The sequence below is a fragment of the Globicephala melas genome, chromosome 7 (assembly GCF_963455315.2).
Source record: "Globicephala melas chromosome 7, mGloMel1.2, whole genome shotgun sequence".
NCBI lineage: Eukaryota > Metazoa > Chordata > Mammalia > Artiodactyla > Delphinidae > Globicephala > Globicephala melas.
Genome location: NC_083320.1, coordinates 10,016,322 through 10,032,909, shown reverse-complemented (window position 1 = coordinate 10,032,909; position 16,588 = coordinate 10,016,322). Strand labels below are relative to the sequence as shown.

General features: G+C 38.8%; 1 protein-coding gene across 1 annotated transcript in view; it reads right to left on the bottom strand.

Annotated features, from left to right (window-relative positions):
- PID1 (phosphotyrosine interaction domain containing 1) overlaps positions 1 to 16,588 on the bottom strand; it is a 257,624-nt gene that overhangs the window by 140,248 nt on the left and 100,788 nt on the right. The window contains exon 2 of the mRNA XM_030882339.3: positions 2,309 to 2,455. Within this exon, the coding sequence (XP_030738199.1) occupies positions 2,309 to 2,455 (147 nt within the window). The remainder of the gene's footprint in view (positions 1 to 2,308; positions 2,456 to 16,588) is intronic.

Genomic DNA, 16,588 nt, shown 5'->3' with positions numbered 1-16,588 from the left:
ATGATACTATACATAGAGAATCCTAAACATGCTATCAGAAAACTACTAGAGCTAATCAATAAATTTGGTAAAGTAGCAGGATACAAAATTAATGCACAGAAATCTTCTGCATTCCTATACACTAATGATGAAAAATCTGAAAAAGAAATTAAGGAAATACTCCCAACAAAAAAATAAAATACCTAAGAATAAACCCACATAAGGAGACAAAAGACCTGTATGCAGAAAACAATAAGACACTGATGAAAGAAATTAAAGATGATACAAATAGATGGAGAGACATACCATGTTTTTGGATTAGAAGCATCAACATTGTGAAAATGACTATACTACCCAAAGCAATCTACAGATTCAATGCAATCCCTGTCAAACTATCAATGGCATTTTTCACAGAACTAGAACAAAAAGTGTCACAATATGTATGGAACCACAAAAGACCCTGGATAGCCAAAGCAATCCTGAGAAAGAAAAACGGAGCTGGAGGAATCAGGCTCCCTGACTTCAGACTATGCTACAAAGCTACAGTAATCAAGACAGTATGGCACTGGCACAAAAGCAGAAATATAGATTAACGGAACAGGATAGAAAGCCCAGAGATAAACCCATGCACATATGGTCACCTTACATTTGATGAAGGAGGCAAAAATACACAGTTGAGAAAAGATAGCCTTTTCAATAAGTGGTGCTAGGAAAACTGGACAGCTACGTGTTAAAGAATGAAATTAGAACACTCCCTAACACCATACACAAGAATAAACTCAAAATGGATTAAAGACCTAAATATTAGGCCAGACACTATAAAACTCTTAGAGGAAAACACAGGAAGAACAGTCTTTGACATAAATCACAGCAAGATCTTTTTTGACCCACCTCCTAGAAAAATGGAAATAAAACAAAAATATACAAATGGGACCAAATGAAACTTAAATGCTTTTGCACAGCAAAGAAAACCATAGCAAGACGAAAAGACAACCCTCAGAATGGGAGAAAATATTTGCAAATGAAGCAACTGACAAAGGATTAATCTCCAAAATATACAAGCAGCTCATGCAGCTCAATATCTAAAAAACAAACAACCCAATCCAAAAATGGGCAAAAGACCTAAATAGACATTTCTCCAAAGAAGATATACAGATCGCCAACAAACACATGAAAGGATGCTCAACATCACTAATCATTAGAGAAATGCAAATCAAAGCTACAGTGCAGTATCCCCTCACACCAGTCAGAATGGCCATCATCAAAAAATCTACGAACAACAAATGCTGGAGAGGGTGTGGAGAAAAGGGAACCCTCTTTCACTGTTGGTGGGAATGTAAATTGATACAGCCAGTATGGAGTACAGTACGGAGGTTCCTTGAAAAACTAAAAATAGGACTACCATATGACCCAGTAATCCCACTCCTGGGCATATACCCTGAGAAAACCATAATTCAAAGAGTCATGTACCACAATGTTCATTGCAGCTCTATTTACAATAGCAGGACATGGAAGAAACCTAAGTGTCCATCGACAGATGAATGGGTAAAGAAGATGTGACATACATATACAATGGAATATTACTCAGCCATAAAAAGAAATGAAATTGAGTTATTTGTAGTGAGGTGGCTGGACCTAGAATCTGTCATACAGAGTGAGAAAGAGAAAAACAAATACCATATGCAAACACATATATATGGAATCTAAAAAAAATAATGGTTCTGATGAATGATTCTGGAATAAAGACGCAGACGTAGAGAATGAATTTGAGTACATAGGGAGAGGGAAGGGTAAGCTGGGACGAAGTGAGAGAGTGGCATGGACATAGATATACTACCAAATGTAAAATAGATAGCTAGTGGGAAGCAGCTGCATCCTACGGGGAGATCAGCTCGGTGCTTTGTGACCACCTAGAGGGGTTGTGTAGGGAGTGTGGGAAGGAGACGCAAGAGGGAGGCGATGTCGGTATATATGTATACATATAGCTGATTCACTTTGTTATGCACCAGAAACTAACACAACATTGTAAAGCAATTATACTCCAATAAAGATGTTTAAAAAAAAAAGAAAATATGGCAAGAAAACTATTTCATTCCCACATACCAAACTTATACCTTTATGTGAACCCCAAAATGATGAAGAGTGCTATATCATCCAGAAAAATAGAGCAGGGTATGGATTCAGACTACCGTCACTCAATGAGCTTATTCTGTTAGTCGTCTGATATTTTCATTCCTAAAAAAGTTATCATTTTGAACAAGAGCCTTAAGGGTATACATCCTTTTGTCTGCCCCACCAAGAGGTTCCCTGATGGCCATGTGCCTCCTACCTTGCAGCCACTGTGAGTTCTGGTCTTCATCAGGGGCGTGGTGGTGCACAGCTCAATGGCCTCAGGCTCATGGAAAATGACTGCTGGCAGAGGTTCCTTTTTCAGTGTTAGGACATTCAACTTAGACTTCAGCATGGTCTGAAAGTGCTGGAAAGGAGAAAAAAAAAAACCAAACAGAGTTAACTCATTTAGAATTATACAGGGTGCAACTGTACAGCAAACCCAGTAGCAAAGTCTTTGTTTTATGAATTCTGTTTTACTAGAGCAGGCCCAAAGGTATCAAGTGAAATAGAAGGAAAAAACTGTCAGGATACCACCAAAATGAAACTGTAAGAGACAGCCAACCCCTACACAGATGCCATGAAAACATGGGGCAGTGGTAGAGTCACCAGGACCTTGCTCTGAGAGGTTCTTCCAAAGTGATACGTATAGATGAGATTCTAGACATGTAATCCATGCTGAATTCAGCAAAATAAGTGAAGATGTTGGGAAGGGGATGTTACAGGAGATACTTTGGGGAACGTCTAGAGGTAGTGAAAAAGGAGAAGAGCTGATGAAAAACACACACACACAGGACTTCTGTTTTCTGCCTTCTCTACTTCTGCCATGCATTGGCTGCAGAACTTTAGAAAATTCGCTGTTTCTCAATGGACCATTTTATCTGCTGCCCCAGGCCAGGACTCTAGGTAAATATTCATTCTATATGCAACTCCTGTTGGCACTAGTCTTGAAATATGCCCAGAATCCAGCCATGTTTAATCACCACTATCTATCTATATACCCAATCCAGGTACCATCATTGTTTGGTCTATTATAGCAGCTTCCAAACTAATCCTGCCATTTCCAACCCTGCCACATAGCAGCCAAAGGGGATCCTTCTAAAATCCCACCATGGCTGTCACCCTTCTGCCAGAAGTCTCCCAAGTCTTCCCCACTCCTCACCGAAAAATTCTAAGTCCTTACTTTGGCCTTCAAGCCCATGCATGATTCAGGGACCCTAAGTGGCTCTAACCTCATTTTCCATCCATTATCCTCCCATTTACTTGGGTCCAGTAAATGATGAATGATAAATTCATGTCAATAATCTAAAATTTTAAAAATTTTTTAAACTTAGAACAGGATTAAACAGCAAATTAAAAAAAAAAAAAAAAAGGGAAGGAAAACCACCATGATTCCAGAGAGAGATTCATGGAAGAAAAGAAAAAGCTTTATTGTCAGTACTTTTAATGGCACTTTTTTCTACTTTTTGAATGGAGGACATTGATTTTCATTTTATGCTGGGCCCCACAAATTATGTAGCTAAGTTTGGTACACATAAATACTCAGTAGAAGCTGTTTGAATCAATGCAGTCTCTCAAGTACCTAAAACATCACCTGAAACCTCACAGATGTCCAAGGAGTATTTGTGGAAGGTAATGCAGGTAATAAAGTGAAAGAAAAATACACAGCACAAATGTAAAAATAATGATCTCTAAACCAGGGTTCATGAAGTATACCTGCTCACTACTTCATCCACCTTGATCTTTCTGGACCTGCTATAGTTTGTGAAACAAGCACAGTACTGAAAGAAGTGAAGGATGACATATATACACAAGTACATTCACCTGAATATAAATCACCAAAACCAGTTCCCATACAATTCAATATAAAGGCAGTAGAGGTTCTGAAATCTGTATCAGGATTTCAAGGCCTGCATTTCACAAGTCCACACAGAATCTACTAGAACGCCAACTGACCACTTCGATGATCAGTTTTACATGTTAACTTGGCTAGGCTACCATGCTCAGATATTCAATCAAATACTAATCTAGGTACTGCCATGAAGGTACTTTGTAAATGTGGTTAAAGTCCATAATCAGTTGAATGGAAGTAAGGGAGATTATTTTAGATAATCTGGGTGGGCCTGATTAAATCAATTTACAGGCTTTAATAGGTGAGCTGAGGCTTCCCTGAAGAAGAAATTCCACCTGTGAATAGCTATTTCAGTCTATGTCAGAGTTCCAGCCCACCCTTCCTGACAGCCTCCCCTAAGGATCTCAAACTTGCTTAGCCAGCCCCTACAATCACAGAAGCCAACTCCTTGAATAAACCTCTTAATATATATCTCCTAGTACTTCTGTCTTTCTGACTTAACCCTAACTGATAAAGCCACGTTTTAGAATACAAAGTTGCCAGCTCTGATATTTTTTAAATGGGAGAGAGACTTGCACGTAGGTCTCCCAAGGAGTAGTGATTTGCAGTTTTTTAAATGTAAGGAAATCTTCATATTAATTGCATAAATGCAAGTCTTCATATTAATCTGGAAGTTTCTATCTTTGCTCTTAATTGATTCCAGTCCAAGAGGGTGCAGGTTTAGGGTTGCAAAGTGGTCTGGGAAGAGCAACAGAGATCCCTGGGAGGGACAGCTGAAGTTAGTTTGCCTATGTGAGCAACTGTCTGGAGCTATGGGATGAAGATGATAAAGGGAGAGGGGCTCAGAAGACAAAGTCATGAGCAAGTGGGAACACTCTCCCTCGGCTGCCGTTTTGCTGGCGCTCTACGAGAGGTACATGAAATTGAAGCTCAACTCGGCCTGACTCGTGCCACACAGGAAGGTCCCAAAGATGGCACTAGAAGTGGCCGTGTTCTCATGCGGATTGCACAATCAAGCTGCCCAGAAGTTCTGACACTGTCTTCCTGTCCCCACTGTAATTCCTGTCAGAACCAAATGGTTCAATGACCAGGCACAGAGAGAGACTGGAAGTTACAGATGGGCACATGTAAGGCCCCCTTGCCTGGGAGCTAAGTAAAAGAAATAAGCTTAGGGATAGGAAAATAAGGGAGTTCAAATTCCAGCTTCAACACAATGTGTGGTGTAACCTCAACTACATAATTCTACAGAGTTTGGGCATCTCCAGCCAGGTAGACAGCTGCCCTGTAATCACTCACCAATCCAACCACCCACCTTTACTCAACAACCCCACTCAGCCAGCACTGTGAGAGGCACAGCTGGAACAGAAATAAAATGTGAACCTCTGCTCGAAAGATTTCTCACAATCAATAGAGACTGTGAAATCAAATGACAACAATTCTGCATGAGAAGTTCCTTACAAGAGCTAAAGAAAAAGGCTAAGACAATATTTGAAAGTGAAATAGAGAAAGTTATTTTAATGTCTTTAAAACATTAAAGAAAAAAAGTGTTTTTTTTTCTTTAATGGCATTGTCTTTTTTGTCCACTGTGAAAGGATGAAAGTAAAGAGGGAAATAAAATGTAGATTATGTGATGAATCATTGAGTCTACAACAATACATACTTTTACAGAAAATTAACATTTTTATGTAACTCTGAGTCTGTCTTGCAAACCTTCAGTGGTCGAAGTGCAATAGCTAAAGCTGCTTCTGATAGGAACACTCTTCTGCCCCTCCCTTAGGGAAACTTCTCCACTACCATAGGCTGCTTTGTGAAATGGGGCTGTCATTCATAATTCCCCACCCCCTAACACTGGGAAAGAATACGTGACACAGGCTGACCATCGGAGTAACCCCATGTACCTGGCCAAAGGAATTGGTTCAGATGAAACTCAAGACTGGCTGAACAGAATCACCTGGGAGGTTGATAGGTAGGGTTTTTGCTAAAAGGGGGTAAAGAGTTCAGAGCTGCTGCTGACCTTCTCTTCCCACGAGGTCCGTCGGTGAATGATAAGACCACACAGAGACAACAGGAGAGCTTAGAAATGGAAAGTCACCGACGACAAAGCTGAGCCCCTGGATCCAGCTGCACCTGACTCAGATCTATCCACAGCCTTACTGACAGAATGAACCACTACAGTGCCTTTTATGCTTAAGTGAGCTTGAGTGAGGTGTCTGATCCAAAAAATTCAGTCTCACCAATACAAAACTACTTTTTAATAAAAAATCATCTGTAAAAATAAAACGGAGATAAAAGTTTGAAAAGGACCTCATAAATGTTAATCTGCATAAATGAACAGCAACATTATCTTTAAAAAAAATAGTGAACCTTGCACTTAGTTATTGGACTAGGCTGAGCCGTAACGACCAGACACCAAATAATAATCCAAAGAAAGTATTACAGTCCCTAGTTATTAATACTTAAGGCAAAGCTCTCTGAGCTACTGCCAAAAGAAGAGGAATCCCAAGTCTCAAGAGACAGTCGAATACTGTACCTGCAATAATACACAATTCTTGCTGAGTAGCCGAGACCCATTTGCTATAACCGACTCTGTCAGAACTGCATGGCCTTATACTTCCTGGGCCTCAGTTTTCTCATCTGTCAACTCTAAAATGCTTGTTATGACCAGTCAAAAATAATATCACTTGTGCTTTGCATGGACATACAAGTGCAGTAAAGATAACGCAACCTCAGATGACACAATCCAGCAGCATCATGAAAAGGCAACACAAGAGCAGTCTAATAGAGTAGCTTGGAGAAGCTACAGTCCCCAAATGACGGGCGCACAGGGTTCCGTAAAGAAAATGCGCTACTCATTCTTCAAGGGACGTGCATAGTGTTGCAGAAAATTAGGGCACTGCCTAGGACAAATTAAACAAAGCTCTGCTTTCTACATTTGGTGCTTTATGTGCGATCCTAAAATAGAGCCTCTAAATCGAGCCCCATTATGCAGATGGGGTAATCGCCATGCCCTGTATAATTTTACAGTTGGCGCTTCCCACTCCTATTCAGACATTAATCTCTGACAGTTTTGCAGGCAGAGATTTACATATTTTACCAATTCAAATCCAGCGTATCTCACCTTTGTATTGATTCTGCATCCAAAATACAGAACTTCTTTGGAAGGCAAATCCTGCCTCCTCTTTTTCTAAGATAACTGGCACACTGCCTTCACACAAATTAGAGGGAAGGCATTAAAGGTTTTAATCCCTGGCTCATCTTTGCATTTTGAAGGCTGACTAAAATGGTCAGTTTTAACTTGCAAATTACTGATTCAGTAATGCCCTAATCAAGCTTCAAAAATATTGCAAATGTTCTCAAGAGAACCGCAAGGAATGAGTGGGTGAATGGAATTAATGGAAGAATACTCAGTACCCCAAACAAATGTTAATTTGTACAAGTGTACAAAAATCAGTAGGGCTTTGACTTTCTACGCATAATCATTTTATTACTTTAGGGTTCTGTAAGAATCAGTGGAACTCAGTTGTGCTTTCCTTACATTGTATACCACTTGTCTTTTAAAATAACAAGTGTATTCAGGCCCCACATATGAATAAAGAAACAGGTGTGATGACTTTTGTGTCCTTTAATAAATTAGATCTAATAACCTTTTGCTTCTATTTAATGTATATTCTCAGAGTTCTGCTTTTAAATATTTATTCTAGCACTTTTACCAAAAAAATCCCATAAAAATGAGAAAAATATGTTGTTAAATAAACAGCAAATGATTTGTTAGATGATTAGGAGTAACTACGTGAGTGAATAAAAGAAAATTTTACTTAAATTCAACTTTCATTTAAACACATTTTAGTGCAAAGGTTTTGTTTGTTAGTTTTTGTCCTTTTTAAAAGTAAAGCAGGGTTGGATAATCTCCCCATGTCCAGTAGGCATATACAAAATTGCACTATTTTATTTCAAGAATTAAATTTTTAATGCAATTTGTGTTGATCTGGTATTTCAAGAAAAGAAAGACATACACAATTTGGCATGAAGCTTCTTGCTGCAAATTATCCTAGTAACTGCCATGTTCCAAAAAGTTACAGCTTAAAGGCCTACATCCAGATATTCATAAATTTAAAAGACTGTCTATATCTATTAAACTGATAGCTATTATTAAACTAACTTAAAATACTCATGTTCACACACCCATATTTATTCATGCAGTTTTAATTATGGAAGATTTCTTTTGAACATCACAGATTCTCTCAAGAGATTATGTGGGAGAAGCATAAAAATAACTCCATGCCCACAGAGTATGCAAAAAGCCCCCAAGACTTGTGAAAGACTCACTCAGGGGAGTGTGTGTATATGTGTTTGCGTGTGTGTATCTACTTATTTACTTTTTGTTACTGATCTGAAATACATACATATGCACATACAAACAAAAAAAATACCTATGTGCTGTATCCCTAGCTTCAGTGGTTTCTGTAATTTTCTAAACTATTTTTATATATGTTAACAAACAATTTATTGTTGAACACAGGTTGCAAGCTCACAGCCTGAAGGCATACTTAGCCTGTAAATAAGTTTTATTTGATTCACAGACTGCTTTATGATCAAAATTTGAAGTAGTATTCAAAAACTGAGATACATATGATTAAAATCTGCATTTCTACTTCTCTTGAAAGATCAGAATATCTACAAAAGCAACTTGCATTCCCTCAGGGCAACAATGAGTTCCAGCTGGTTGTTGCAAACGCCCTTATTTACTTAGGCGTTTTCCTCTGCAATTCACCATGGTCCCTCCTTCCCCCAGTGCCAGATTTCCCTTCTATACTAAAGACCAGTGGGACTACCCTGGTGGCTCAATGGTTAAGAATCCCCCTGCCAATTCAGGGGACACGGGTTCAATCCCTGGTCCGGGAAAATCCCACATGCCGCAGAGCAACAAAACCCGTGCGCCGCAACTACTGAGCCTGCGCTCTAGAGCCCACGAGCCACAACTACTGAAGCCCTTGAGCCCTAGAGCCTGCGCGCTGCAACTACTGAGACCATGCACCGCAACTACCGAGGCTGCGTGCTGCCTGCATGCCTAGAGCCCATGCTCCACAACAAGAGAAGCCACCACAATGAGAAGCCTGCACACTGTAATGAAGAGTAGCCCCCACTCGCCACAACTAGGGGTAGCCCATGTGCAGCAACAAAGACCCAATGCAGCCAAAAATAAAAAATAAATAAATAAAGACCAGTGACTATTTATGCCTTACCAACTTCACTCCTATACTTGCTTGACCCTTACAGGCATCTGAATTTGCAACCCCTGATGGAAAACGACAAACGCTAGGAGCATAGAACAAAAATTCCACCCACTCATGAAAAAAATTCAAGTACAGTTGAATTAACCCGTATCTATATTTAAATTATGAATATTCAACTAACAGAGTGTGAGTGAATGATAGAGAGAAGTATTAATAAAATGGGCCAATTGTCTGGTCATTCCACATAATTAAGTATGGGATAGGAATAAGCATTTAGAAATCTGTTCTTCTCTAAGTTATTCCCACATGCTCCTAGTGGTATGAGTGTCTTATTGCACTGAATTCAATTAAACTGCTAAAGATCAATGTTTTTTACTTCGGTTTCAATCCAGATGGAGTAACAGGAACCAAATAGATCCTGCCACCTAAAACAACCAAATAAACTAGAAAAAAAAATATGAAGCAACAGTTTGTGAGACACTGGATATCAGGCAATGAAGGACAGTGATCTCTGAAAGATGTGACACAAATGAGATAAGTTATACAACTGTCCGGCTTACTACCTTGAGGGAGTCTGCAGGCTGCCATGAAGGGAGGAGAAGGGCCCAGCAGAGTCCTTGAGCTAAAGGTGACAGAGATGAAAGCCCAGGGAGACAAATAAAAGGGGATATCTGCACACAGAGAGAACTTTGGAAATCTGCAGCGTGTCCCCTTAAATATTCAGTTGTGTACTAATCAGAGCATACATGAAAGGAAACTAACCAAAGGAAAAGAACCACTGGAAAGAACTAGAGATGAACGTGCTGGTGCTCACACAGAACCAGCAATTATTGTCTGTTTCCACCAATGAATGGAAAAACTCATGAGTCATAGGGCACTGGGTAGAGTACTCAATGTCTAGTCACAGTAGTAGGAAATAATTAGCACTAGACTAAATGCCACTGATTCCACCTGCAAATCTTTAAAAGATGATCCAAAATAATCAAAGTACTTCAGAGTAATTTTCCTGAATTCCACAAAAACTGTTGAAAAATATTTATAGGATTACAAAAATATCCAGCAACCAACAAGGTAAAATTCAAAATGTCTAACATCCAATCAAAAATCACCAGGCATGCAAAAAGGCAGGAAAATAGAACCCATAATAGAGACAAGTCAATTAATAAAAACCAGCCAAAAATGACACAGATGTTATAATGACCAGGTAAAGACATTAAAACTGTATTTCATATATTCCAAAAGGTAAGTAGAGATACTGAAGATATAAAAAGATCCAAATTTAACTTCTAAAGATAAAAACTATAATGGTAAAGGGGAAAAGCACACTAGGTGCTACTAACAGATTCCATTATAGAAAAAAAACATTGGTGAACTTGGAGACATAACAATAGAAACTATTCAAAATGAAACAGAGAGAAAAGAAGAAAAAAAATGCATCAAGGAGCTAAGGGACAACTTCAAATATCCTGATATATGTATAACTGGAGCCCCAGAGGAGAAGTAAGGAAAAACAAGAAAAAAACTGAGAAAACAGCTAGAAATTTTCTAAATTTGAGGAAATTATAAACCCACAAATACAAGAATCTCAATAAGCCCCAAGCAGAAGAAATAGAAGAAAATTACACCACAGCAAATCAAGAATTCTGGGTATAGAATGAAGGTAAAATAAAATTGAAACAATTCATTGCCAGTGGACCTTTTCTAGAAGAAATGTTAAAGAAAGTCAGTTGGGCAAAAGAAAAGATGAAAATATAGATCTATAAAAGGGAATGAAGAGCAGAGAAGAGGGTAACTATACGGACTAATAAGTTTCTTTCTTATAATTTAAAATTCATTCAAAGATAATGAATAATTATCTATAATTTATAATAATTATCAGATAATTTTGACTATTCAAAATTACTAAAAATAATAACAATGTGGTACGGGATTTTAGCAGATATAAAAGTAAGATGTATTGCCACACTAGTACAATGGTCAGAAAAGGTAAAAATGGAAGTATACTATTGTAAGGATCTAACAGTATATATGACATGGTTTAATATCATCTGAAGGTAGGTTGTAATAAGTTAAAGGTGTATACTATAAACCATAAAGCAATGACTAAAATAACAAACCAAAGAGTTATATATAAGTATAAAGAAGATAAAATGGAATCATAAAAAGAAGGCAGAAATAGAGGAAAAAGTTAACCAAAAAAAAGATAAGACAAATAGAAAACAAATAAGATAAAAGATTTAAAATTAAATGTGTCAACAATTGTATAAAATGTAAATGGCCTAAATATCCCACATAAAAGAAATATATAGTGAGACTGAATCAAAAACAAAACCCAACTCTAGGCTGCCTATAAGAAATTCACTCTAAAAATGAAGAAGCAAACAAATATGATAGACCACAAGGATAAGTAGTAGACAAAAAACACAAATAAGGTTGGCAATTTCAATACTGCTCTCTCCAAAATTGATAGAATGAGTAGATAGAAAAGCTGTAAGGATATAGAAGATTTGAATAGCACCATCAACCAACCTAACATGACTGATAATTATAAACCACTTTACCAAAAAACAGAATTCAAGTGTACATAAAACATTTACCAAGACAGACAAAATGCTGAGCCACAAAAAAAGTATAGGATTGAATCCTTCTATAGGATTCCTTGTATAGGATTCAGGCTATACAAAGTAACAGCAGAAAAATACCTGTAAATTTTCCAAATATATGTAAACTATATAGCACACTTCTAAATAACCCATGGATGAAAGAATAAATCAAGAGGTAAAACAGAAATTAGTTTGAACTGAATGAAAATGAAAACATAATACATCAAAAATTCTAGGATGCCACTAAAATGGTACTTAAGGGAAATTTTATAGCATAAATGCCAGTATTAGAAATATTAGAAATAGATTAGAACTGTAGAAGAAAGTTCTCTATTCAACAAACTCAGCTTCAAACTTAAGAAAAAAAAGCAAAGAATAAATGAAACCCAAAAGTAAGTAAAAGAAACCAAATAATAAAGACAAAGGAGAAATCAATGAAATATGACACAGAAAATCAATACAATCAACACAGTGGCCTATCTTCAAGTTCAATTATTTTTCCTTTGGTTGTGTCGAGTCTACTGATGAGTTCATTAAAGTCTGTCTTCATCTCTGTTACTCTGTTGTTGCTGTTTTTGTTCTTGTTTTCCCTAGCAGTTTCATTTGATTCTTTCTTACAGTTTCTCTTTGCTGAAATTCCCCATATGTTCACGTATGCCCTCCACCTTTTTCTCTAGAGCCTTTGATATACTAATGGCAGTTATTTTAAACTCCATACTCAGGTCGCCACTGAGTCTGGTTTTACTAATGGCTTTGTCTCCTCACCATGGAGAAGACAACTTGTTTTTTCTCTTGATTTTTTGTACATCTTATATTTTTTACTGAATTCTAGACATCATTTCAGTAGTGTAGTAAATGCATTTATACCGGAAATGGACCACATTCCTTCTACAGCTTAGTGAGCACTGGTGCAGTGTGTCAAGTCAGTCTAGCCTGGAAATCGTCTGGGTTGGGGCTTTATTGCTGTAGTACAGACTTCAATTCCACCAGCATTTCTTTGTCTTCAGGATAGGGTCTAGTTTCCTGGGAAGAATGTCTCAATACTCGTGCTCCACCCTCAGCTTTCAGACTCCTCTGTACACCTGAGTGAGAGAGTCTCTCTTGACACTTCTTCCCTGCCCCTAAAGGTTGACTGAAATTTCTTGATACTAGGTGCTTTCTAGGGCATGTCCTGTGTCCTTTAGTCTTGGAAATCATGCTCTCAATGGTCTTGACTTTGCTACAAGGGACCTCTACTGTTCTGGATCCAGGCTGGTTTCCCACCTTTCCCCTAGATGTAGAGGATTTTTTCTTTTCCTCTCCACAATTTACAATGGGTCTTCACCTATGCACAATGGGTCTTCACCTTCAACCACCATTTCTTGACTCCTTCACCTATACCTTCACCTAAGGTAGGATTTGCCACCCTACCTTAACTGTGAAATCTTATGCTTCTTAGGGAGAAGACTGAGGTGAGGCTTTGTGCCTGATAACCACATGTCAAGGGAGGCTTGCTCTGGCCTGTAGCCTGCCTCTCAATCCCTCTCCTGAGCTCCAGTGGCAGTCAGTTTAGAGAAGCCTGCAAGACGGTGTGACTCCCCCATGGGTATACAGCCACCGTGGGTTCTATACTCTTGTGCTAGCCCATAATTGACCTTTAGAAAATTGTTAATAATTTTAGCTGAATTTTTCTTTCCTTCTTGTATCACAGGCCATCTTCCTCCCATCCTCTTCCACATGTGAGCCATAACTCATATGTAGTCGCTTTTTGGAGGTCTTATCCTCTGTATATTGCAGGCTGGTTGGATGTACTATGACCCTGGCTCTTTGACGGATTCAAGAGAAGCTATGATTTTATAAACTATCTGACTTTTTCCTGTTGATAGGATGAAAGTGATGCATCCTAGGCAAAGGCATAAGTCAATTCATATTTTTAATCAGTTAAAAACTAAGTGCACTGAAGAATGCTTTGTGTTTGGGAGATACACATAAAATGTTGTGAAGTGCATATTAGCATCATCTATCATTTCCAAAGGTCCTTTCCTCCAGACTCTGTTTCTTTCCATCTCAGATATTTACGGTTTCACCAATGCTGACTACTATCTGATTGTGGTCAGTTTCCTATCTCCCTTCTCAGATACCTCTTCTTAGAGATATATTGGTCCTATCCTCCCTCATAAATAAACGTAGAAACATAAGCCATGAACTCTGTGGGAGGAACTAGCCAGCAATACAGACTACACCTTTCAGATGAACTAGACCAACTACCTCATTTCACTGATGAAGAAAACAAAGCCCAGAGAAGTGAAGATTATGTAAGATTCCGAAGAACTGTTTCTCATATTCTCCCAAGGGACTGCATTCGGGCCCTGAGTATGGCCCCAGGGGCACCTAAATGTTCCCATTTGAAATGCTTGGCTTTATGGTGTCAGTAAATACCTTGCTCCACAGGACCTTGCAGATAAACGTTCTGAACACAAAGACATTTACATCTATACACATTTGGTTTTATTTTCACTTCATTTTTGCCAGACAAAATTCCTCTATAGGACAATGTTTTGGTTGATGCAGGATTGAACATTATCTTGGCAGGTTGGAAGGAAACTTAAAATAATTTTGTGCCCAGGCTTCAAATGGTCAGGAAGGTGACAAGACAGAGCTTTGGCAAGACCAGAGTTTGCTTTGATCAGGGGTCAGTGGAGAGCGCTACGCTGCAGAGTCATCTACAGAGGACTGAGAATTCATTTGCTGTACGTGATACCTTTAGGAGAGTTTTTTAAAAAGAGCAAAAATTAATACACATTGAGGGAGACAGCAACTTTAATATTTTGTTGACTGTCCTCTCAATTATGATCACATCTATAAAGGCTTTTCTGAAACTCCTTACCTCCCAGCCCGGGTAGAATTAACCTCTCTGTCTGCTTTATGCTTGAACCATACCTGTACAACAGTGAGTATTTGCATACCACCTACAACACCTGAACGTACTGTTTACAAGGTGGTCTTTTCTTTGTAATCCTCGTCCCTCACAAAGCACCTGACACAGAGCAGTCACGAAATAAATATTTAATGAATAAATGAATGATTAAGTGAGTAAAGAAAAACAACATAATTGGAATTTAAAAACAAAGCCATCAAACTACACATACGCCCAAATCACCCTGTTCTCATCTTCCTTCACTTCCTTCCATTTCTTGACTCCACACCACAGCTCACTACCATCAACTAGACTGTTGCGTTCTGAAAATCACCTTGGTAATGATCTCTGGTCCAAGTCCACGACCAGACAACAATCCAGCCTCACATGGAGGATGCTGACAACTCTCAGCAAAGGAACCATCACTACTGGCCATACTTGGTTCCCAGAAATCACATAAATCTCCTTGGAAAGGAAGGGCTCCATGCCTGCAGCCCCTGAAGATCCAATATGTAGGAGATACAGGCCATCTCTCAGGCCAGTCTCACCAAACTACAACAGCAGAAAAGGCTCATCTCCACCCAGTCCTGGCAGAGATGGCAAACCATTTCAATGAGAAAAATGACTTCCTCTTGAGTAACAGCCAAAAGGTCCAAACATCTGAAGAGGGGTTTTCTGCTGTTCTCCAAATGGTTCAAGAATGGAATTTCCTTTCTTACTCCAGGGAACCCACAAGCAAATGTCAACTATGTTATCAACGCAGCATATGTAAGAAAACAAGGAAACAGTAGGAGGAAGAGAGGGAGGGAGAGGACAATTATTTAGAAAAGTCTTGATGAAAAAAATAAAATAAAGAAAGGAAAAAAGAAAAGAAAGGAAAAAAAGAAAGAAAAAAAAGAAAAGAAGAAAAAAAAGAAAAAGAAAGAAAAAAGAAAGAAAAAAGAAAAAAAAGAAAAGAAGCCCTACTTCTCTAGGGCTGCCATAACAAAGTACCAAAAAGAAACAACAGAAATGTATTGTCTAACAGTTCTGGAGTCAAGAAGCCCCAAATCAAGGTGTCAACAGGGCCATGGTCTCTTTGGCAGCTTGAGGGGAGAATCCTTCCCTCCTCCTTCTAGCTTCTGGAGTCTGCTGGTGAGCCCTAGCATTCCTTGGCTAGCAGATGCATCACTCCAGGCACATGGCTGCCTTCTCTGTGTGTCTTCACATCACGTTCCCTCTGTGTACATCTGTCTCTGAATCCAAATTTCCCTTTTTTGTAAGGACACCATAGTGGATTAGGTCCCATCCTAATGACCTCAGTTTAACTTGATGACCTCTGCAAAGACCCTATTTCTAAATAAGGTCACATTCTCAAGCAACAGGGATTAGGACTTCCACATGTCTTTTTTGAGGGAGGAGCAGGCACAATTCAGCCCATAACAGAAAGAAAAGGTACTCACCACGTGGACTCTTCATGGTTTCAAGCTTATCTGGGCACAGATATTTCACTGGCCACTGCCAGCCAGTATTACTTGTCTTCACTGCACCTGAACCCAAGGTAATGCTAAATGCCTCAGGACCAGACAAAGAAAGTGGGCAGGACTTGCCCTGGGCTCGTCTGAGTTCAGTGGATCTGAATCTGAGTCTAAACTGCACAGTCATGAAAATGCCAGTGGTTCAATAAGCAGCCCTGGCCCCCTGAAGAAGCAATTCTACCCTGTGGTTAGTCTGTTTTCTAAGAGTTCTTGAAGGCAAACTGCACCTGATACTTGTCAGCTTTCACTACCACCTTGTGCCCTAGCTGCTCTGACCTCGCTGGAACTGGAACACAATAAAGAACACATCTCAAACCTGTGCTGGTTTATTTTGACATTTATTCATTAATCCTCTCATTTGTTGAATCAGAGACTCTGCTGGGTATACAGTGTTGAAT